A 24783-nucleotide genomic window follows, 5' to 3' on the forward strand; every position below is an offset into this window, starting at 1 on the left:
AAATACTTTAAAAAAATATTACATTAAAAAAAGGGAAACATTAATTAAACTATCCATGGGGTAAAACAGTCATTTTCAGACTGTCATTTTAGTTTCAGCAATGCACTCTTTCCACAGAAAGGTATTGTTGTGATTTGTCGTGAATACCCTACATAAATGGTTCCCCGTGTAAGGAGAATCCTTTACTTTCACTTACAGTGAAATGTCCACCTTTTCAATCATTTACAGCCGTGACAGTGAAATGTCTTCCTTCCCCTTTGTCCTTCATTTTCCCCTTAAGTCTTAATTTCCTTATGTCAGCAAAACCTCCAGACCCCTAAGACCAATCATAGAGTCTTATGAAATCATAGGAAGGACCCTGGGGATGGGTGGAAGGTGTGTGATGGGGCCTAGAGGAGCTGGAGGTTGTAACACACACCTGGTCAGGAGTGTCACATTCTGTTCTAATCGCACCGCAGGGACAGGAGTACATTAGAATATTAAAAGGTGACATTTGGAGCTGGCGAGAGGGACTGGCAGACTGAAAGTTCAGTAGGAGCTGATGTGACAGAGACAGAGACAGAGAGCACACCCTACCCTGCACACCCTCATTGACAAATAAACATAGCAAAACAAAGACAATGTCTTCTCATGCTTTTGACACAAATTTCACATGAGGGTCAGCTATAGAAATTGATGGAAAGCAGTGTTGGAAGAAAAACATACAATATTATAAAATCCATGTACAAACAAACAAAAATACACACATTTCTTTCCACAGGGTCTTGGTGTGAGACAGGGATGCAGTTTGAGCCCCAGCCTTTTCAATATACATATATACATACATACATACATGCATACATACATACATACATACATACATATCAACAAATTGGCGAGGGCACTAGAACAGTATGCAACACCTGGCCTCACCCTACTAGAATCTGAAGTCAAAATGTCTACTGTTTGCTGATGATCTGGTGCTTCTGTTCCCAACCAAGGAGGGCCTATAGCAGCACCTATATCTTCTGCACAGATTCTGCCAGACCTGAGTCCTGACATTAAATCTCAGTAAGACAAAAATAATGGTGTTCCAAAAAAGGTCTAGTTGCCAGGACCACAAATAAAAATTTCATCTAGACACCATTGCCCTAGAGCACACAAAAAAACTATACCTACCTCAGCCTAATCATCAGCACCACAGTTAACTCCCACAAAGCTGTGAACGATCTGAGACAGGGCAAGAAGGGCCTCCTTCTACACTATCAAAAGTAACATAACATTTGACATCTCAATTGGGATCTGGCAAAAAATGCTTGAATCAGTTATAGAACCCATTGCCCTTTAAGGTTGTGAGGTCTGTGGTCTGCTCACCAACCAATAATTCACAAAATGGGACAAACACCAAATTGAGACTGCATGCAGTATTCTGCAAAAGCATCCTCAGTGTACAACATAAAACACCAAATAATACATAGAGCAGAATTTGTCTGTTACCCAATAATTATCATAATCCAGAAAAGAGCTTTTAAATTCTACAACCACTTCAAAGGAAACAATTCCCAAACATTTCACAACAAAGCCATTCACCTACAGAGAGATTAACCTAGAGAAGAGTCCCCTAAGCAAACTGGTCATGGGGCTCTGTTCACAAACACAAACAGACCCCACAGAGCCCCAGGACAGCAACAGCAACACAATTAGACTCAACCAAATCATGAGAAAACAAAAAGATAGATACTTGACATATTGGAAAGAGTTTACCAAAAAACAGAGCAAACTTGTAACGGCTTCCTTCTATCTCCTCCTCGGATGAGGAGGTGTAGCAAGGATCGGACCAAAACGCAGCGTGGTGGTTATTCATGTTTCTTTAATGAAGACGCTATACATGAATAAACTAACGAAAACAATAAACGTGAGAACTCAAAACAGCCCTATCTGGTGCAAAACACAAAGACAGGAACAGTCACCCACAAACACACAGTGAAACCCAGGCTACCTAAATATGGTTCCCAATCAGAGACAATGACTAACACCTGCCTCTGATTGAGAACCATATCAGGCCAAACACAGAAACAGACAAACTAGACACACAACATAGAATGCCCACTCAGATCACACCCTGACCAAACAAACATAGAAACATACAAAGCAAACTATGGTCAGGGTGTGACAAAACTGGAATGCTCTTTAGCCCTTGACAGAGAGTACACAGTGGCAGAACACCTTACCACTGTGAGTGACCCAAAATTAAGGAAAGCTTCGACTATGTACAGACTCAATGAGCATGGCCTTGCTATTGAGAGAGGCCACTGTAGGCAGACCTGGCTCTCAAGAGAAAACAGGCTATGTTGCACACTGCCCACAAAATGAGGTGGAAACTGAGGTGCGTATCCTAACTTCCTGCCAAATGTATGACCATATTAGAAACACATACAGTATTTCTCTCATATTACACAGACCCACAAAAAATTCCAAAACAAATTACATTTTGATAAACTCCCATATCTATTGGGTGAAATATCACAGTGTGCCATCACAGCAGCAAGATTTGAAAAGATTTGCAACCAGTGAAGAACAATCACTATTGTAAATACAACCCATATTAATGTTTATTTATTTTCCCTTTTGTACCTATTTGCACATCGTTATAACACTGTACATAGCCATAATATGAAATATCACGTGTCTATTGCATTGAAACTTCTGAGAATAATGTTAACTGTTCATTTTGTATTGTTTAATTCACTTTTGTTTATTATCTATTTCACTTGCTTTGACAATGTAAACATATGTTTCTCATGCCAATAAAGCCCTTGGAATTGAATTGAGAAGAGAAAGAGTATGTGTTTGTGTGTGTGTTTGAGAGAGAGAGAGGAGAGAGAGTGAGAGAGAGAGTGAGAGAGAGAGTGAGAGAGAGAGAGAGAGACTATGTGCATGTACAGATGTGTGTGTGCGTGCGCGTGCGTGTGCGTGTGTGTGTCGTCTGCTTGACCGTGACCATATTATGTCAGCCATGTCTACTCTACTGTTATATAGACAATGTCATTGTGACCAGCCATGGTAGTTGCTTCAGGGGCCTTTATATCTTCCCTAGAAAACAAAATCTAAGGGAAACGCTTGAAAGAGAGAGAGAAGGAGAAATATTAAACAGAAAAATCAAAGATTCTGGTTTCTATCTCTCTGGTTTTCTAATACAACAGTTTCAAATGGAGGCATTTCCATTTGCAAATCGACTGGGTTAAATTTGCAAATCAAACCCTCACATGCCCCTCTCAAACCTAATTTCTAAATAATTACAGCCACTCTTCTCTCTCTATGTGTCCCAGGAAAGACAATTATAGTTTATCAGGTCAGGTCATGACCCTCTCCATTCCGACTCTCCCTGCCCTTTTCATCCCCCTCTTCCTGAAACCAGCAGAGGGGCCAATTATAGGGAAAGCCTCCAGAAAGAGTCTAATTGTGAGCAGGTAGTAAGTAATCTTATTTTTCCAATGACTATTTGATATGCTCCATACCTGTGTACAGGCTATAGAGGAAGCTAGGAAACCTGAAAGATATTGGGGGACATTAGGAGATGTCCAAACAGAATGATAGGGCAAGACTCGGGTTGGAGAATTCCAGATTTCCTGCTTATTCCATTCTCATTCCGGGCAGACTCCAACCGGGATTTCGGAAAAAACAGGGAATTTATTGGAAGTTCCCATAATTTTGCAACCCTAGTAAAGAGAGAGAAAGCAATTGGGACCAAATACTGTATAGGCCTGAGTGCAAGAGTACCAACACACAGATATGTAGATTTGGATCGTGTTCATTTGGGCACACCGCAAAGCCTTTTTCAAAGCCTTTTGCAGAAGAAAATGAAAACAATAATTTCTTATTGGACAAGTTCAGATAGTACCTCCCCAAATCCCTACATGTTGTGCCTACAGAACGGAGAAGATTATATTCAGGGCTGTAGTCTTACCTTCATTAGTACCGACTCGCTGAGTTTCTCTCGGTTGACAATCTTAATTGCAACTTTCTGGCATGTGACACAGTGGATCCCCAGCTTGACCAGGCCTGGAAAAGAAAGACAGGTTATAGGAGACACACACATTCAGCACTCTGTACTGGCTTCTGTGTGCGTGCATGCATGCGTGTGAGCGAGAGTGAGAGAGACTGACATCCTGCCATGTTAATAAAGGAAGAAAATACCCCTTTCAGATTCATTACTATTCTATTCTATAATATTACTCTTCTCTAAACAGCAAACAAAAAAATAATGTACAGAAATAACACTGTGTTGTTTCATTTACAGCAATGGAGAAAAACTACAAAAAGGTAATTGCCCTCAATAGAAAACGCTGTGCTAACTTCATCTGTCCAAAAGTATCTGTCATTGTAGTCACTTAACAAAGTTTCTATCTACGTTAGTAGGCTTGACTATGTCAGATAACAATAATGTTCTTCCTGAACTAACTATGGCTTCTTTGTCAAGTACCTAGAGGCACTCAAGCGTTCAACAACAGCTATTCTGGCAAGGCAACAGGGACTTCCTCACAAAGACAACATCATATTCCATTCGAGATACGCATCAGCGTTAGAAAAGATAACTTTTCATTTTAAATTCCCTTGCTCACCACCAGACACAGAGACATTTCCCCTGGTAGAATACAAGCAGAGAATACAGCATCTTAAAACAAATGTCATCAGGTAAATAAGCAAACACACACACGACACATACACACACTAGATAAGACAAGACAGACAACACAATAAATGTAAGAATTGCTGAATGAGTTTACAGATTACTAACCAAAAACTGTGAACTACACTGAGAAGGAAATCCTTGTTCTATCACATACACACAGCAGAACACACACACACAGAGAAAAACACCCACACACAAGCAGATACACACACACACTCAAGCAGATACACACATAATCATCATTAATGTCGGAAATACACAACGAGGGGAATGTGTGTTCTGTCTGTGGATAGCATGCTGGCTGTGCCAATCCATTTCCCACTGTTCACTAGAGTCTCAGACTCAGAGCAGAACACATGTTTACGACTCAAACAGATACAGATAGGTGGCACACACATGCACACTGCAGAGGTGGCAAACACATGCACACACGACTGCACGCAGGCACACACACACACGTATATAACACATATCACCTTTCCACTGTTGATTTCCCTTGGTTTTACACAAGATGACTTTGGGCAGTGGATAGTTGCCTCTTTGGGGCTCTGATGATAGTCATTGACAATGATTTCCTGTCCCAGAATGTCCACCATACCACAATAATGACAACATTTCAGCAAACTTGAAAGTGTGAAATCTCAAGGTGCTTGAGACATACTATATTGCATCTTTTGTTTTCAAAATACAAGGTAAAATGGAATGACCTCATATTGGGAGCAATTACATTTTCATGTATCTCCATAGTTACATTTTTGGTAACACTTTGATAGTCCAAATAAAGTGTGACTCCAATTTCTCACTATGAGACATGGGCAATTCCACCGTAAAAGAATAACGCTGAGACTCCGATTTTTCACTTTAATAGTATACCAAACCAAAACCATTGATCGCAAAGTTAAACACACCATACAACTCTATGCACAATGATTACCTTTAAAAGGGGCAGTGCAGTCAAAATGTGATTATCCTGTTTTATAAATGTATTATATTTCCATACTATGATGTTGAAATGACGCTCGGACATTGTGAAAATTATGATAATGCCCTTTTCGTTTGAGCTTTTTTTTCAGCCTGTTCAGGTGGGATGGAGTTTTTAGCACACATCATGACATCACAATCTGATCTCATTATTCTGACCAGTCACCTTTTATTTTCATATGTATCCTCCTACTTTGAAAGGTTAAGCGAGGTAGGCTCTAAAGTCTAGATGATCCTATTCACCAATCAGGGCTGTGTATGTAAATGAATAAAAAAATTGTATCAACACGCCCACATGATCAGACTGAGCATTTCAATGGCAAAAAGAGGATCAGGGAAATAAATAATAAAACATACATTTATTTTATGAAATAAACACACACAGTGATTTACTAGACATACAGTATTGTTATTTTTTTTACAAAAAAATACTGCTTGGGGGCTTCGACAATTTCCACTGAAAACCTTACAAAAACACACTTATTCAAAGAATGGTGCAGATGTAATGTTCGGTAACAGAATGACAGTAAAATCTCCCTCTGTTTTTAATGTGGCCACATTTTTCAAACAACTCTGTTAAATATGTACTCTGAATTAAAATTATAAGATGTCTACACAGAAACAATATATTTTTGTTATTGAACTACAGTAAGTGAAGTGGATTAACACCCGGTAACACAATGGTTTGAAAAGAATGTCGTCTTGGTCTCTGATCTGTACTATGCAGAAATTACATTCTCTTCAAGGTGGTATATCCTAAATAGGTATACAAAGGTAGAAACATTTTATATCCTCCTTTGCATATTTCAGTATTAATCTACACACTGGCTATTATTCGAATGTGCTCTGCCCCAAACAAGACCAAATGTGGCTGGTCTGGGCGGAACCAAATCTGTAGCAACCATAGATGTCTAAGTTCGGACATCAAATTATTTTTATTTGTTATTGTTATTCACTATCTATGTAACGGCTGTCTGTGGTGGAAGAATGTGAGGACCAATGCGCAGCGTGGTAAGTGTTCATATTCTTTAATAGAACTCAGAACACTAAAATACAAAACCAACAAGAGAACGAAATGAAACCGAAACAGAAAATAATCACCCACAACTCAAGGGTGAACACAGGCTGTCTAAGTATGGTTCTCAATCAGGGACAACGATTGACAGCTGCCTCTGATTGTGAACCATACCAGGCCAAACACAGAAATATCAAATCATAGAAAGAAGAACATAGACTGCACACCCAACTCACACCCTGACCATACTAAAACAAAGACATCACAAAAGAACTAAGGTCAGAACGTGACAGTACCCCCCCCCAAACCTGAACCTATAGGGGAGGGTCTGTGTGGGCGTCTGTCCCAGGTGGCGGCTCTGGCGCGGGACGTGGACCCCACTCCATCATAGTCTCGGCCCACTTAAGTGGCGCCTTGGGAGCGGCAACCCTCGCCGCCGACCTCGGACTGGGGACCCTTGCCGCGGGGCCCGAATGGACAGGAGATTCCGGCAGCACCGGAGTAACGGACGGCTCTGGCAGCTCCTAACTGATAGGAGGCTCTGGAAGCTACTGACTGACCGGCGGCTCTGTAGAAACGTTTTGAAAGGTGGATCTGTCTTCTGGCTCTTCACTGACTCCTTCCATCAGCTTCTCCCAGGATGACTTGCTCCTGGGTGGTGGGGGGCCTTGGACAGAATTGCAAACTGGCAATGCTCTGTTGGCGCTCTCAGTTCACTTCCCAAATCCCATCCTTCTTTTTGCCCAACTCTCTCTTGACTGACCGGCAGCTCTGGCAGCTCCTGACTGGCGGGCGGCTCCGGCAGCTCAGGACAGGAGGGAGACTCCGGCAGCGCTGGACAGGAGGGAGACTCCGGCAGCACTGGACATGAGGGAGACTCCGGCAGCGCTGGACAGGATGGAGACTCCGGCAGCGCTGGACAGGAGGGAGACTCTGGCAGCGCTGGACAGGCAGGAGCACCTGTAGGGAGGAGACGGAGAGACAGCCTGGTGCCGGGGGCTGCCACCAGAGGGCTGGTGCGTGGAAGAGGCACCAGATAGACCAGACCGTGGAGGCGCGCTGGAGGTCTCGAGCACTGAGCCTGCACAACCCTACCTGGCTGGATACTCCCCGTAGCCAGGCCAGTGCGGCGAGGTGCTGGCGAACCGGGGACACCATGCGTAGGGCTGGTGCCATGTACCCCGGCCCGAGGAGATGCAGGAGATGCACTGGAGACCAGATGCGCTGAGCCGGCTTCATGGCATCTGGCTCGATGCCCACTCTAGCCCGGCCGATACGAGGCACTGCGATGTAACGCACCGGGCTATGCCTGCGCACCGGAGACACCGTGCGCCTCACGGCATAACACGGTGCCTGCCCGGTCCACCTCTCTCCACAGTATGCACGGGGAGTTGGAGCAGGTCTCCTACCTGACTTAGCCACACTCCCCATGTGCCCCCCCCAAAACATTTTTGGGGCTGCCTCTCGGGGTTCCTTGATCGCCGTGCCAACTCCATTCGCCGGTATCCCTCCTCGCACTGTTCCAGAGAATCCCAGACGGGCTCCGGCACTCTCCCTGGGTCGACCGACCACCTTTCTATCTCATCCCATGTTGTCACCTCCTCCATATAGCGCTGCTCCTTACCACGCTGCTTGGTCCTTTGGTGATTGGTGATTCTGTAACGGCTGTCTGTGGTGGAAGAATGTGAGGACCAATGTGCAGGGTGGTAAGTGTTCATATTCTTTAATAGAACTCAGAACACTAAAATACAAAACCAACAAGAGAACAAAATGAAACCGAAACAGTTCTGTCTGGTACAGATACGAAACAGAAAATAATCACCCACAACTCAAGGGTGAAAACAGGCTGCCTAAGTATGGTTCTCAATCAGGGACAACGATTGACAGCTGCCTCTGATTGAGAACCATACCAGGCCAAACACAGAAATACCAAATCATAGAAAAAAGAACATAGACTGCCCACCCAACTCACGCCCTGACCATACTAAAACAAAGACATCACAAGGAACTAAGGTCAGAACGTGACAATCTATTTAAAATATGTATTTATTTATCTGTAACTCTGCAATGGAAAAGTAAAAATTTCACTGTTAGTCTACACCTGTTGTTTACAAAGCATGTGACAAATAAAATTAGATTTGAATACAGCACAGTAGAGTACAGCACACTAGAGTAGAGTAGAGTACAGTTCAGTACAGCACAGTATAGTTCAGTAGAGTAGAATAGAGTTCAGTAAAGTACAATACATTAAATTATACTGTACTCTACTCTAGCGTAGTCTAATGTACAGTACTGTTCTGTATTAAACTCTACTTTACTGTACAGTACTGTATTATACTGACCTATAATATATTTTCCTTTACCGTACTGTACTTTAATGTGCTCTACTGCACTGTACTGTGCTGTACAAACTTTTGAAACAGATGTCTATGATTGGTTCAGATTTCGACTGACCAAATTTCAACTACTTTTCAAGGTCCATGGATGTCCAATGTCGGTCAGTGCTCAGTGGGTGAGTGGGCTGATTACAGTAAATGAAAACAGAGGGGGCTCATGGGTAGATGGTTGAGCCTTGTTCATCTACAAATATTTGTCTGTTTATTGAAGCTACCAGACAGTCCTTTTTATTATTTTGCCTACAACACATTTTGATTACGTAATAATACATTTTACCAACAAATTCCAAATCCAAACTTCATGAGTAAATGATCAATTTCAAGAAATGTTGACTTACCAAAAGATACATTACAATTGAATTAATTTTTTGTAATCCAAATGTTTTAAGTGGTAAAAATGGCAAGAACTGACTGGTTTTTCCCTTTTTGGACTTGTAGATTGAAGGATTTTTCTCAGTTTGAAACCCCCTGTTCACCATAAGATCAATGAACCTTGCCATTTTCTTATTTCAGCACAGACGGGCTGGACAGGTCAATGTGCCAAGGAACACTCACAGCCAAGTGAATGCTAGTAATTGTTGCTTGCCACATTATTGGTGAGCTTGCAAAGTGAACAGCTGGTATTCCTGATCACCCAACGTTTTTGGAGCTGCATATTTATTTATGGCAATCCTCTCTTCCTACATTTTGACATTTGCACTCCACCCGATCCTATAGCTATCTAGCCCTTATGGGGCGGCAGTTGCCTAGTGGTTAGAGCACTGGGCCAGTAACCAAAAGGTTGCTGGATCTGACAAGGTACAAACCTACCATTCTGCCCCTGATCAAGGCAGTTAACCCAGTGTTACCTGGGCCCCGTGGATGTGGATGTCAATTAAGGCAGCCCTCCGCACCTCTCTGATTCAGAGGGGTTGGGTTAAATGTTGAAGGCATTCAGTTGTACAACTGAACCGATTTCCCAAAATTAGCTATTGATTTCTTAGCTCAGTGGTTCTCAAATTTTTGACCGGCAAACACCAAAAAGGAGTGGTTCAAAGCTTGAGACCCCAGTACATGCACATGCACACATGCACAGGGCGAACACGCGCACAAATGCTGCGCAGATGTAGCCTACGGTGATGCCGTTTTTGAATGCAAGATACAAAAATAAACTGCGTTTTACACCTGCATTTTGATCTGAAAGTCATTCATGTTAGCAGTCAATATCGACTAGGAATATAATGTCACATTGTAATTGCTCTGGAGTCCAGAGCAAGCAGGATCATAAGGCCTACCTGTATGCAACGGGGGTTGCAGGATCAGATGGAAAGCATAATCTATCTGTAGCCTTTTACTTCCTCGCAAATATCAGAATTCATTCGTCAGAATATGTTACTATGTTAATATGTCTTGATCTTCATCACAAAAATATTGAATGTATTGCGATGTTACAGCTCTCTTTAGACATACAGTGTAGCCAGCACCACCATTGAGGTACATCATTAAAACCCACCCGAATAAGACCTATCTGAAATATGAAAATGATCAATGAAATCGCCTGTTGTTCTGGCAAAGATGCATTCGTAGCAGATTGCTAAACTGTATTTTATAGGAGTTTTACAGGAGCCAAGAGTGTGCAAAGCTGTCATCAAGGCAAAGAGTGGCAACTTTGAAGAATCTCAAATATAATATATCTTTGGATTTGTTGAACACTTTTTTGCTTACTACATGATTCCATCTGTGTCATTTCATATTTTTTTTTGTCTTCACTATTGGAATGAGTAGGTGGGTCCAAACTTTTGACTGGTACTGTATATATGCGTTAACTTTAAAAAAATGTAGACTCTTAGCTTACATTTTTAGACCAAATTTAGACATGCTTCTATGAACTTCAGATGTTAGTGCTTATGAAGTTTTTCACATGGAAATGCCCACATATCATCAGCATCCTGCGGGTGTGCTTGCAGTTATGTGTCCGTGCAGTTATGTGTGTGTGTTCATAGATAATGAATACTTTATCTCTACATAATTGCCAGAGAGAGACACATGTATGGTGGAATGACAGCAAATGATGAGCAGAAAGAAACACAGAAACCCAATGCTAAAATTATGAAGGGATGTGATAGAAAGGCTTGTGGATTGTCGATAATGGCACCCTATTCCCTATATAGTGCACGACTTTTGACAAGATCCCTATGGGCCATTGTCAAAAGTAGTGTACTAAATAGAGAAAAGGGTGCCATTTGGGATGTATCCATATTAAAGCGTGGGGAGCTTCCTCTCTTCTGTTCCTAGTTAGTGTGATTTCTTTTATGAAGCAACGGAAAAAGACAGTCATTGGGCTTTGAGGAGGTGGTGTGATAGGGGAGAGAGAGAGACGGCTAATTGTTTGTTCTAATTGGAGGGAGCGAGGGGGAGAGGGGAAGAAGGAGAGAAAGAGAGGGAGGAGGTTGTGAGATATGGGAGATACGGGAGAGAGACTGCTAAGTGTTTTGTTGTTCTGTTCTGACTCCCTGGCAGTGACAAGGAAAAGTAGGTGGACAGTAAGAGAGAGAGAAAAAGGGATCAAGAAAGTAAGGAAAGAGAGTAAGGGAGAGAGAGAGAGAGAGAGAGAGAGAGAGAGAGAGAGAGAGAAACCCACTAATTATCAAAATCCAGAAAAGAGCTGTTCAATTCTACAACCACCTAAAAGGTAGCGATTCCCAAACCTTCCATAACAAAGCCATCACCTACAGAGAGATGAACCTGGAGAAGAGTCCCCTAAGCAAGCTGGTCCTGGGGCTCTGTTCACAAACACAAACACACCCCACAGAGCCCCAGGACAGCAGCACAATTAGACCCAACCAAATCATGAGAAAACAAAAAGATAATTACTTGACACATTGGAAAGAATTATCAAAAAAACTGAGCAAACTAGAATGCTATTTGGCCCTAAACAGAGAGTACACAGTGGCAGAATACCTGTCCACTGTGACTGCCTTGCTATTGAGAAAGGCCGCCGTAGACAGACCTGGTTCTCAAGAGAAGACAGGCTATGTGCACACTGCCCACAAAATGAGGTGGAACCTGAGCTGAACTTCCTAACCTCCTGTCCAACGACCATATTAGAGATACATATTTCCCTCAGACTACACAGATCCACAAAGAATTTGAAAATGAAAATGAGAGAGAGAGAGAGAGAGAGAGAGAGAGAGAGAGAGAGAGAGAGAGAGAGAGAGAGAGAGAGAGAGAGAGAGAGAGTGAGAGAGTGAGAGAGAGAGTGAGAGAGAGAGAGAGAGAGAGAGAAAGAAAGAGGGATCAAGAAAGGAAGGAAAGAGAGTAAGGGATAGCGAGAGAGAGAGAGTGAGAGAAAGAGAGGGAAAGAGAGAGAGAGATGGAAGAAAGGGAAAGAGCGATAGAAGATATAAGGAGAAGGAGACAAGATAAATGGCCGGGCCATAGAAAATTAAGCAATAATGAAGAGCAGAGTGTGGGAGTTAGGATGACTCCAGGGCCTGTGGATCGCAGGGGCTCAGAGTAGAAAAACATGGAGAGAGAGAGAGAGAGAGAGAGAGAGAGAGAGAGAGGCAAAGGAAGAGAGAACTACAACACAAGAGGCCCATTAGGCCAGAGATGGTAATCACAAGTTAATGGGTGACAGGGAGACAGGCATAATAATGATTAATACATTACTAGAGTCGACATCCAAGGCCCCCCCGGAAAAATCTAATTTGCTTTTTTTTTTTTTACTCCTTTAGTGCCCCTAAAAACTGTGGCAATGTATGAACAAGGCTGGCAGGTAGCCTAGCGGTTAAGAGTGTTGGGCAAGGAACCTAAGATCGCTGGTTCGAAACCCCGAGCCTATCAGGTGAAAAATCTGTTGATGTGCCCTTGAGCGAGGCACTTAATCCTAATTGCTCCCGTAAGTGGCTTGGGATAAGAGTGTCTGCTAAATAACTAAAATATAACAGTGGTAATGAATCAAAGTTGATAATGTAGAGGTAACTGCCAAAATAAGGGAAACACTTGAGTAAATTAGGGTTCTGGTGGCTATGGTGTGGGGTGGATTTTTCTGCCAAGGTTAAGGTCCACTCAACCCCTTAGAGGGCAAGATAAATACCAATAAATACACAGCCATTCTGAGTGATCACCTTGAACCTATGGTGAATCATTTCTATCCTGATGAGAGTGGATGACAATGCCCCCATCCACAGAGCACAAGTGGTCACTGAATGGTTTGATGAGTATGAAAATAATGTAAAACATATGTCATGGCTGTCTCAGTCACCAGCTCTCAATCCAATTGAACACTTCTGGAACGGCGCCTGAGACAGCGTTTTCCTCCACTATCAACAAAACAACAAATGATGGAATTTGAAAGTCCATGTTGCCCAGCAACAGCCCCAAAACATCAATGCTCTAGAGGAGATCTGCATGGAGGAATGGGCCAAAATACCAGCAACAGTGTGTGAAAACCTTGTGAAGACTTACAGAAAACGTTTGACCTCTGTCATTGCCAACAAAGGGTATATAACAAAGTATTGAGATAAACTTTTGTTATTGACCAAATAGTTATTTTCCACCATAATTTGCAAATAAATTCATTAAAAATCCTACAATGTGATTTTCTGGATTTTTTTTCTCAGTGTGTCTGTCATAGTTGAAGTGTACCTATGATAAAAATTACAGGCTTCTCTCATCTTTTTAAGTGGGAGAACTTGCACAATTGGTGGCTGACTAAATACTTTTTTTGCCCCACTGTATATGTCAAGGTGCATTGAAGCTGTTCTAGAGGCTCATGGTGGCCAACACCCTATTAAGACACTTTATATATTTCCATTATTTTGACCTGTAGTATCAGTGATAATGCAATAACAGTGGTAATGCATCAGCACTGATAATATAGGCTATCAACAGTGATAATGCATCAACAGTAATAAAGCATCAACAGTGGTAATGCATTTTTACATGCACATAAAATGCCTTTCAAAGATGTGAATGACCAGGTAAGAATACAGCAACTCAACTATTAGTCCACTGAACTTAGCATAGGCACTAGAAAGTAACCGTGCATCGGAAGGTCTCAAGCAAGAGTGATTCCACCCCAGGAAGGCCTGAATAGCTAGCTGACTCTTGTCTGCACTAGCTCTGGTCCAGGGATAGCTAGCTAGTTATGGCATTTCAACCCCCTTACTGTTTGTTGGTGGCTGCAATGCACCATCCTCTCTGGCACCATTCAACATCCTATCTCAGCTTGTATGTCTCACAGCGTCTGTGCCCTGAGAAGGTATCTGCTGGAGTCAGACCCTATTGGTATTTTTGGTTACTTTCCATTGCTTTATGCATTTATTTTAGCCGGTGGTCTTTTGGAATGTAAAATGGGTGACACATAAAACATGTATGAATGTATTCAGACTATGCAAGAGGAAAATGTATTACTTTTGAATAAAAACACCTAATAAAATACCTTTATTGTTGTCTAGCGAATGTATTATATGAGTCTGATTTTATGCATGCAGAGGAAAGGTGTGTGTAGCAGAGAGAGGTTAGCCATTTCATGTCATTGCTTTGCACTGCACTTGTTCACTGCAGTTGTATTATGTCATCCAGTAATGAAAGACCAGAACTGGCAGCAGTGTGTCCCGTCCCGTGTTTAGTCAGATTAAAGAAGGATTTTTGAGCCTTGAGACAATTGAGACATGGATTGTGTATTTGTGCCATTCATAGGGGAAATGGGCAAGACAAAAGATTTAAGTGCCTTCGAACAGGGTATGGCAGTATGTGCCAGGCGCACCAGTTTGTGTCAAGAACTGCAACGCTGCTGGGTTTTTCAAATATTGAAACTCAATATTAGGAAGTTGTTCCTAAAGTTTGGTATACTCTGTGTATAGATCAACAAACAAAAAAGGGCCTAAAATTGACACTTTCATCATGATTAAAAAATAAATAGAAAAATCCTCCCAATGCAGTTTCTATATGAGGATTGCCAGAACAATCTGAGATACCAAAAATATTTTGGGGCCTTCCTGGCATGGAATTGCCAATAAGCATAGTTACAGAAACAGATACACACGTACCTTTCTCTCTATGTCTCTCTGTCTAACCTAGACTAGACCCTTCAGTTAATTCATTACAATGAGTGCGATAGAGTGATAGCTCAGGTGCCCTCTTCACCTGTCAGTGTTCTTTCCCAGGGTAGCCCACTGATCCCTGGGTGAACCTCCACTGAGCCCTGGCTCTGTGGCTGGGGGAGCCAGGGAGAGGCAGGGTGAACCAGAAGTAGACAGGGGGAATATGCAGAGGGAAGCCCAAGGAGCACAGCGGGCTCAGTAGCACTGCTGGCTTTGAACAGAGCTTCAAACACTCAACTCTGACTGAGAGCAGAGCACAGGGAGAGACAGAGAAGATTACTGCTGCACTGCTGCAGGGGAGAGGAACAGAGAGAGAGTGAGAGAAAGAGAGAGAAAGAGAGAGGGCAACCAGTGAAGAACAAACACCATTGTAAATACAACCCATATTTATGCTTATTTATTTTATCTTGTGTCCTTTAGCCATTTGTACATTTTTAGAACACTGTATATATATATAATATGACATTTGTAATGTCTTTACTGTTTTGAAATTTCTGTATGTGTAATGTTTAATGTTAATTTTTGTTGTTTTTCACTTTATATATTCACTTTGTATGTTGTCTACCTCACTTGCTTTGGCAATGTTAACACATGTTTCCCATGCCAATAAAGCCCTTGAATTGAATTGAATTGAGAGAGTGAGAGAGAGGGAAAGAAAGAGAGGAGTCTGCACACCCTAATTGACAACCAAACAAACCAAAACAAAGGAATACCTGACCACTGTGACTGACCCAAAATTAAGGAAAGCTTTGACTATGTACAGACTCAGTGAGCATAGCCTTGCTATTGAGAAAGGCCGCCGTAGGCAGACATGGCTCTCAAGAGAAGACAGGCTATGTGCTCACTGCCCACAAAATGAGGTGGAAACTGAGCTGCACTTCCTAACCTCCTGCCCAATGTATGGCCATATTAGAGAGACATATTTCCCTCAGATTACACAGATCCACAAAGAATTCGAAAACAAATCCAATTTTGATAAACTCCCATATCTACTGGGTGAAATTCCACAGTTTGCCATCACAGCAGCAAGATGTGTGACCTGTTGCCACGAGAAAAGGGCAACCAGTGAAGAACAAACACCATTGTAAATACAACCCATATTTATGCTTATTTATTTTATCTTGTGTCCTATAACCATTTGTACATTGTTAAAACACTGTATATATATATATAATATGACATTTGTAATGTATTTATTGTTTTGAAACTTCTGTATGTGTAATGTTTACTGTTAATTTAAATTGTTATTTCACTTTTGTATTTTATCTACCTCACTTGCTTTGGCAAAGTTAACACATGTTTCCCATGCCAATAAAGCCCTTGAATTGAATTGAATTGAAATTGAGAGAGAGAGAGAGAGAGAGAGAGAGAGAGAGAGAGAGAGAGAGAGAGAGAGAGAGAGTGTGTGTCAGCGGAGGCTCCTCAGAGGAGAAAGTGGAGGACCATCCTCAGTGAAATTTCATGAAAAAATAAAAATAGTGAAACATTAAAAAAGTTATCCTTTTTAGATAAAACTATATTAAATATATGTCACCAAATAATTGATTAAACTAATCGTGTGACTGTAAGTACAGAATAGATGCAGGCCAGTGACCCTGCCGGCATTTCTATTGCCACACCATGTTGTCTTTGGGCAATCGGACATCAATGGCAAAAGTGAGCATGTAAGTAATCCATACCCAACCTATCCATACGCATAGTGACGCACTCACTTCCAAATCTCGTTTTGGACGAGACTGACTTTATGACCAAAATGATCATATTTACACTTTGTAGTACATTTTGACACTGGAACTAATGTTTCTGACTCATATCGATGCCATATAGGCTAATTATAATCAGAGAAGTTGGTTCTTGGAGGCAGTTCCCCTTTAATGATCTGATGTGGAGCGACTGCTGGCGCTGGGTAAGACACAAAAAGGGAACTTCAGCGCATGGCTCAATGAGCTTCAACGCAGAAAAGCATTTTGAAGAGGAGAAAAGAAGCATTGGAATATGCTGGGTTATAAGCAATGTCGGATTAATGGTTTGAATCATAGATACTGTGCATTCTGAAAGTATTCAGACCCTTTGACTTTGTCCACGTTGTTACATTACAGCCTTATTCGAAAATGTATTAAATCGTTTATTTTCTAAATCAATCCACACACAATACCTCATAATCACAAAGCAAATCATTTTTTTATTTTTTATTATTCAAAATAAAAAACTGAAACATCACATTGACATAAGTATTCAGACCCTTTACTCAATATTTTGTTGAAGCACCTTGGGCAGCGATTACAACCTCAAGTCTTCTTGGGTATGACGCTACAAGCTTGGCACACCTGTATTTGGGGAGTCTCTCCCATTCTTCTCTGCAGAACCTCTCAATCTCTACCAGATTGGATGGGGAGCATTTCCGGGCTCTGGCTGGGCCAGTCAAGGACATTCAGAGACTTGTCCCGTAGCCACCACTGCATTGTCTTGGCTGTGTGCTTAGGGTCCTATTGGAAGGTGAACCTTCGCCCCAGTCTGTCCTGAGCGCTCTGGAGTAGGCTTCCATCAAGGATCTCTCTGTACTTTGCTCCGTTCATCTTTGACTCGATCTTGACTAATCTCGCAGTCTCTGCCGCTGAAAAATATCCCATACATTGATGCTGCTACCACCATGCTTCACAGTTGGGGATGGTGCCAGGTTTCCTCCAGACGTGAAGCTTGGCATTCAGGCCAAAGAGTTCAATCTTGGTTTCATCAGACCAGAGAGTCTTGTTTCTCATGGTCTGAGAGTCCTTTAGGTGCCTTTTGGAAAACTCCAAGCGGGCTGTCATGTGCATTTTACTGACTTTCTTCAGTCTGGCCACTCTACCATAAAGGCCTGATTGGTGGAGTGCTGCAGAGACAATTCTTTCGACCTCGTGGCTTGGGTTCACTACTGGTTCGATAACGTAACACTTTACTTTTGTCTACTCGCACCAGCCATGATTTGGACATGCAGGTTGAAATGTCAAAAGAAACTCTGAACCAATTATATTACTTTAGGGGCCCTGTTCAAATTAACTCTGATTTGTGGAAAGGTGATCTTAAAAAAAAGTCTACATGATGTTTCTGCCACTGTTTCCTATGACTGAAAACAGCTCCTGGAGATCAGAACAGCAATCACAAACCTTGATTTGGATGAAGATTTCTACTTCTACTATTTGTTCTCCTGAGTGCTGCAGGGGTTTAAGGCATTGATTCTCAGTGTTAAAGGTGTCCTTACAAACCCTGGTTTGATCCTGGGTGGTATCACAAGCGTCTGTCATCGGGAGTCCCATAGGGTGGTGCACAATTGGCCCAGCATCGTCTGGGTTTGGCCAGGGTAGGCTGTCATTGTAAATAAGAATTTGTTCTTACCTGACTTGCCTAGTTAAATAAAGGTTAAATAAAAAAATACAATAATATACAGGTAGCTGTTTTTTTTATGCATCGGCAAGACCGAACGACAGCCTCGGGTAACCTCAAGGGGGAGGCATGTGTTTCTTTGTTAACAATAGCTAGAGTGCAAGCTCAAATATTAAGGAAGTCTCGAGGTTCTTCTCACCTGAGTTAGCTGTACACCATGCTATTTATTTATATATTTTTTCGTAGCTGTATTTACCACCACAAGCCAATGCTGGCACTAAGACCACACTCAACGAGATTAATAGGGCCATAAGCAAACAAGAAATTGCTTGTCCAGAGGCAGCGCTCCTAGTGGCCAGTGATTTTAATGCAGGGACACTAGACACCTGTGCAACTAGAGTCCTCAAAACTATAGATCACCTTTACTCCACACATAGATGTGCATAAAAGGCTCTCCCTGACCCTCCATTTGGCAAATCTAACCATAACTCTATCCTCCTGATTCCTGCTTACAAGCAAAAACTCAAACAGAAAGTACCAGTGAGGTGCTCAATACGGAAGTGGTCCGATGAGGCGGATGCTAAGCTACAGGACTGTTTTGCTAGCACAGACTGGAATATTTTTCTGGGATTCATCCGATGGTATTGATGAGTTTACCACACCAGTCACCGGCTTCATTAATTAGTGCATTGACAATGCTGTCCCCAAAGTGACCGTACATATTGCATCCAGAAGCCATGGATTACAGGCAACATCCGCACTGAGATAAAGGCTAGAGCTGCTACTTTTAAGGAGTGGGACACTAATCCGAACACTTTTAAGAAATCCTGCAATGACCTCTGACGGTCCATCAAACAAGCAAAGTGTCAATACACGAATATGAACGAATCCTACTACACAGGCACTGATGCTCGTTGGATGTAGCAGAGCTTTCAAACTATCATGGATTACAAAGGGAAACCCAGCCGCAGGTTGCCCAGTGATGCAAGCTTACCAGGCGAGCTTAACTTCTTGATGCTACCCATCCCTTAAGCAGGATATTTGTCATCAGCAACCGCTGTATAGCATAGCGCCTCAGTCAAATAATATTACTAAAAATATTCATTTTCATGAAATCACAAGTGCAATATTGCAAAACACAGTTTAGCCTTTTGTTAATCCACCTGTCTTCTCAGATTTTGAAATTATGCTTTACAGCGAAAGCAATCCAAGCGTTTGTGTAAATTGATCGATCGCATGACAAAACATTAAGGTTAACCTCTTGAAGCTAGGGGGCACTATTTTAATGTTTGGAAAAATAATGTTCCCAAAGTAAATGGCCTATTTCTCAGGACCAGATGCTAGAATATGCATGTAATTGACAGATTAGGATAGAAAACACTCTAAAGTTTCCAAAATTGTCAAAATATTGTCTGTGGTTAACCTCTTGAAGCTAGGGGGCACTATTTTAATGTTTGGAAAAATAATGTGGGGGCAGGGTAGCTTAATGGGGGCAGGTAGCTTAGTGGTTGAGAGTGTTGAGCCAGTAACCAACAGGTCTCTGGTTTGAGTCCCCTAGCTGACTAGGTGAAAATCTGTTGATATGCCCTTGAGCAAGGCACTTAACCTGTCTGCTAATAATTAAAATGTAAAATGTAATGCCTTGCATGCTTGAGTTGAGACAAGCAACACTGAACCGTGCATGACAGCAGCAGCTGTCCCAGACAACTGTGTGATCACACTCTCCATAGCTGATGTGAGTAAGACCTTTAAACAGGTTAGCATTCACAATACCGCAGGGCTAAAAAGATTGACAGGATGTGTACTCAGCGCATGTGCTGACCAGCTGGCAAAGTGCCTTTACTGACATTTTCAAACTCTCCCTGACCCATTCTGTAATACCTACATGTTTCAAGCAGACCACCATTGTCCCTATTCCCAAGAATGCCAAGGTAACCTGTATAAATGACTATCACCCCGTAGCACTCACATCCATGAAATGCTTTGAAAGGGTGGTCATGGTTCACAACACCATTATCCCAGACACCCTGGACCCACTCTAATTCGCAGCCGCCCCAACAGATCCACAGATGACGCAATCTCTATTACACTCCACACTGCCCTCTCCCACCTGGACAAGAGGAACACCTATTTGAGAATGCTGTTCATTGACTACAGCTCAGTGTTCAACAACATAGTGCCCTCCAAGTTCATCACTAAGCTAAGGACCCTGGGACTGAACTCATGCAACTGGATCCTGGACTTCCTGATGGAGGTGTTGAGGGTGGGCAACAACACATCCGCCACACAGAGGCCCCTCAGGGGTGCGTGGTCGTGCACGACTCCAACAGAATTATTATGTTTGCTGATGACACAACGCTTGTAGGCCTGATCACCAACAGCGATGAGACAGCCTATAGGGAGGAGGTCAGAGACCTGGCAGTGTGGTGCCAGGACAACAACCTCTACCTCAACGTCAGCAAGACCAAGGAGCTGATTGTGGACTATAGGAAACAGAGGGCCGAGTCTGCCCCCATTCACATCTACTGGGCTGTAGTGAAGCGGGTCGAGAGCTTAAAGTTCCTTGGTGTCAATATCACTAAGGATACATCATGGTTCACACACACCAACACAGTTGTGAAGAGGGCACGACAATGCCTCTTCACCTTGAGGAGACTGAAAATATTTGGCATGGGCCCTCAGATCCTCAAAAAGTTCTTGACTGGCCGCATCATTGCTTGATATAGCAACTGCTTGGTATCTGACCGCAAGGGGCTACTGAGGGTAGTGCGTACTGCCACAGAACATCCCTTCCAACCAGGACCTATGGTGGCAGAGGAAGGCCCTAAAAATGGTAAATGACTCCAGCCACTCAAGTCAAAAACTGTTGTCTCTGCTCCCGCACAGCAAGCGGTACCGATGCACCAAGTTTGAAACCAACAGGAACCTGAACAGCTTCTACCCCCAAGCCATAACTGCTAAATAGTTAACCAATCAGCTACCCAGGCTATCTGAATTGGCCCTTATTACAAAACCGTATTTTGGTGTTGACACTGCTGCTTTTATTATCTATCCTGTGCCTTTATTCCTAGTTATATGTACATATCTATGTCAATTACCTCGTACCCCTGCACATCAACTTGGCACTCTTACAGCATGTATATATATTTTTACCCTCTCAGCTCGGGTGGCAGGTAGTCTAGTGGTTAGGGCGTTGGACTATTAACCGAAAGGTTGCAAATTTGAATCCCTGAGCTGACAAGGTAAAAATCTGTTGTTCTGAACCTGAACAAGACAGTAAACCCACTGCTCCTAGGCTGTCATTGAAAATGAGAATTTGTTCTTAACTAACTTGCCTAGTTAAATAAAGGAAAAAAATATAGCCAAGTTTTTGTTAACCATTGTGTATGTTAATAATGGAACACTAGTAACTTTAATAATGTTGACATATTTCTGCTTTACTAATCTCATATGTATATACTGTATTATATTATACTGTTCTTTCTGATTGGCTCTCCCAGAAACATTGGGTTGGGTCTTTCAGAACTGCCTTATGAAAGTTTAACGGAGGGACATCCATCTGGTTTTGCACAATTCAATATCTGTAATTGTTAACCAATAACAAAACATGTATTTTGTCATTACCAGGTACTTGACATATGGAAACTCTATTTGCAGCATGGCCTTCACATAACGTCTTGGATTCAAGACAGTGTCACAGTGCATTATGGAGACCTGTGAGGATATAAAGGAAGATGCTGAGGTCCTATCTTCCACAACCCACTGAGGAAACTTGGAGACAAATTGCCCAATTGTTTAAGGAAAAATGGGACTTGGGATTGGTTGCCGGAAAAAAACAATATGATCACAAGACCATCAAACTTAGGGTGCTGTTTCTCTAACTATAAAGCAATGTTCTCAATTGTGCTACTCGCCTCGTGGATGCCAACTACCACTTCCCAGCTATTCAAGTTGGGGATTTTGGGAGAAACAGAGACGGCAGAGTTTATGCCAACTCTGTACTTGGAAGGGAGTAAAAATCATGCAGGTAACCCAAGATGCCTGTCTGCCAGGGGGTGAAGAGTTGGGAGAGATGCCATACACAATGGTGGGATGCTGCCATCCTACTAAAGCCCTACATGAGACCATATGCCAGGCACAACATCAACTACATGAAAGACATATTCAGTTAAGCTAGAATGAGAGTGGTGAAGGCATTTGGGATCCTTGTGGCCAGATGGAGGATCCTCAACAAGAATATCAACCTACTGCCAAACAATGATTGATACCTTAGTGGTTGCAATGTGCATCCTCCATAAATTCCACACAAACCCTTGTGTTGGCTACAGCAGAGTGGGGAAGGGATGAGGCAAGGGATGAGAGGCATTTCCATCTAGGCCAACAGAGCAGGTCAAGAGGCAGTCTCGGTCAGGGAAAAGTTGACAATGTATTTCACCTCTGTGGCAGGCAGAATTGCCTTCCAGGACAGAGTGGTTGGAGCTAGGCCCACTTAGATGCACAGGGTGTGTTTGTGCCTGTGCTGTGTGTGTCCAGTCAGAACCATCACACTAGAAATACAATGCCATTCTAGTCATTCTGTTTGGAAAAGACTCTACTTTCTCCTACCGTGGGAGTCACAGTTTAGTAACTGAAAACTCTGTTTGGCCTATACTTAAAAAAAAAACTTATTCAGATTGGTGTCCGGTCCACAGGATGGTTGAGCTAACGTAGGCTAATGTGATTAGCATGAGGTTGTTAGTAACAAGAACATTTACCAGGATATAGACATATCTGATATTGGCAGAAAGCTTACATTCTTGTTAATCTAAAGGCACTGTCCAATTTACAGTAGCTATTACAGTGAAATAATACCATGCTATTGTTTGAGGTGAGTGCACAATTTTGAACATAAAAAGTTATTAATAAACAAATTAGGCACATTTGGGCAGTCTTGATACAACATTTTGAACAGAAATCCAGTGGTTCATTGGATCAGTCTAAAATGTTGCACATACTCTGCTGCCATCTAGTGACCAAAATCTAAATTGCACCTGATCTGGAATAATACATTATGGCCTTTCTCTTGCATTTCAAAGATGATGGTACAAAAAAATCCAAATGAACGGTTGTTTTTTTTCTTTGTATTATCTTTTACCAGATCTATTGTGTTATATTCTCCTACATTCCTTTCACTTTTCCATTAACTTCAAAGTGTTTCCTTTCAAACGGTACCAATAATATGCATATCCTTGCTTCAGGGCCTGAGCTACAGGCAGTTAGATTTGGGTATGTTATTTTAGGTGAAAATTTAAAAAGAGGGGCGGATCCTTAAGAATATAACCAACTTTCTATAAGCTACACTTCTTTTATTTGTTTAGTGTATTCATTCTACAATTTGCAACTACCATTCCACCAACAAAAAATCTACCCATGAAATGTAAACAATTTAAATACAGCATTGTAATTTGACACCATGACTCATGACTCTTTTGGCTATAGAGGATTTCTGTAAAAGGAAAAAGAGGTATACAGCACACATGACATTCACAGTTAGCTAGCTAACTTGTTTTACTTTACCTGAAATGAACATGGTCCTTGCATTTTTGGCCGGATCCTTGTAGAATTTTTAAGCCGGGTCATAAAAGGGTGCACTTCTCTACTTTAATCTCTCCCCGTCCATCTTTCAAGCATCCACATTGGTTTTGTTTACAGAGAGTATGTTCGTTGTGAGAACCAATGAGGAGATGGGAGAGGCTTGACTTGCAGAAGGTTGCTCTACATTGAGAATGTCAAGTAGAATCAAGCTCTATTTTAACGCTTGGCTACGCAGACACTCGTTCACACACTCAAGCAGTCTGGGTGAAATGTTTGCATTTATTTTGCAATGCTCGCGCACGCAACATGACCGGTGTGGTTTCAGTGTTATGCCATAAAAGCTGGAAGGAAAAAGGGTAGAGACATAATGTTAGACAGCCTCACTGAGTACCACATCCACTCCCAAGACTCTCCTTTTGGACTCATAAGTGAGTATTGATTATGTCCATAAAAGAGACCAGGTTAAATGGATTACTGTATTGGTTTCAAAGTAAATTACAGCAAGGCTCCAAATGAAATGAAAGTCCTCGAAACGGATATGAAAGCTGTGAGTAAATATACTTTCCCCTTGGGGGACCTTGGGTATGATAACGAAGAGAGCTCTTTATCGGAGGCTTGGTGCTGCAACCTCTGAAGATTTTTCTTTGGAAACCTCAAAAGTTTGAATTATACAGCCACCATTGGGGGGCTCTG

The 24783-nt window shown here is 42.1% G+C and overlaps 1 protein-coding gene across 1 annotated transcript in view; it reads right to left on the reverse strand.

The window, feature by feature from the left end:
- brsk2a (BR serine/threonine kinase 2a) overlaps positions 1-24783 on the reverse strand; it is a 512190-nt gene that overhangs the window by 223235 nt on the left and 264172 nt on the right. Inside the window, exon 2 of the mRNA XM_042302009.1 lies at positions 3947-4041. Coding sequence (XP_042157943.1) covers positions 3947-4041 — 95 coding nt within the window. The remainder of the gene's footprint in view (positions 1-3946; positions 4042-24783) is intronic.

Source organism: Oncorhynchus tshawytscha, linkage group LG19 (assembly GCF_018296145.1).
Source record: "Oncorhynchus tshawytscha isolate Ot180627B linkage group LG19, Otsh_v2.0, whole genome shotgun sequence".
Taxonomy (NCBI): Eukaryota; Metazoa; Chordata; class Actinopteri; order Salmoniformes; family Salmonidae; genus Oncorhynchus; species Oncorhynchus tshawytscha.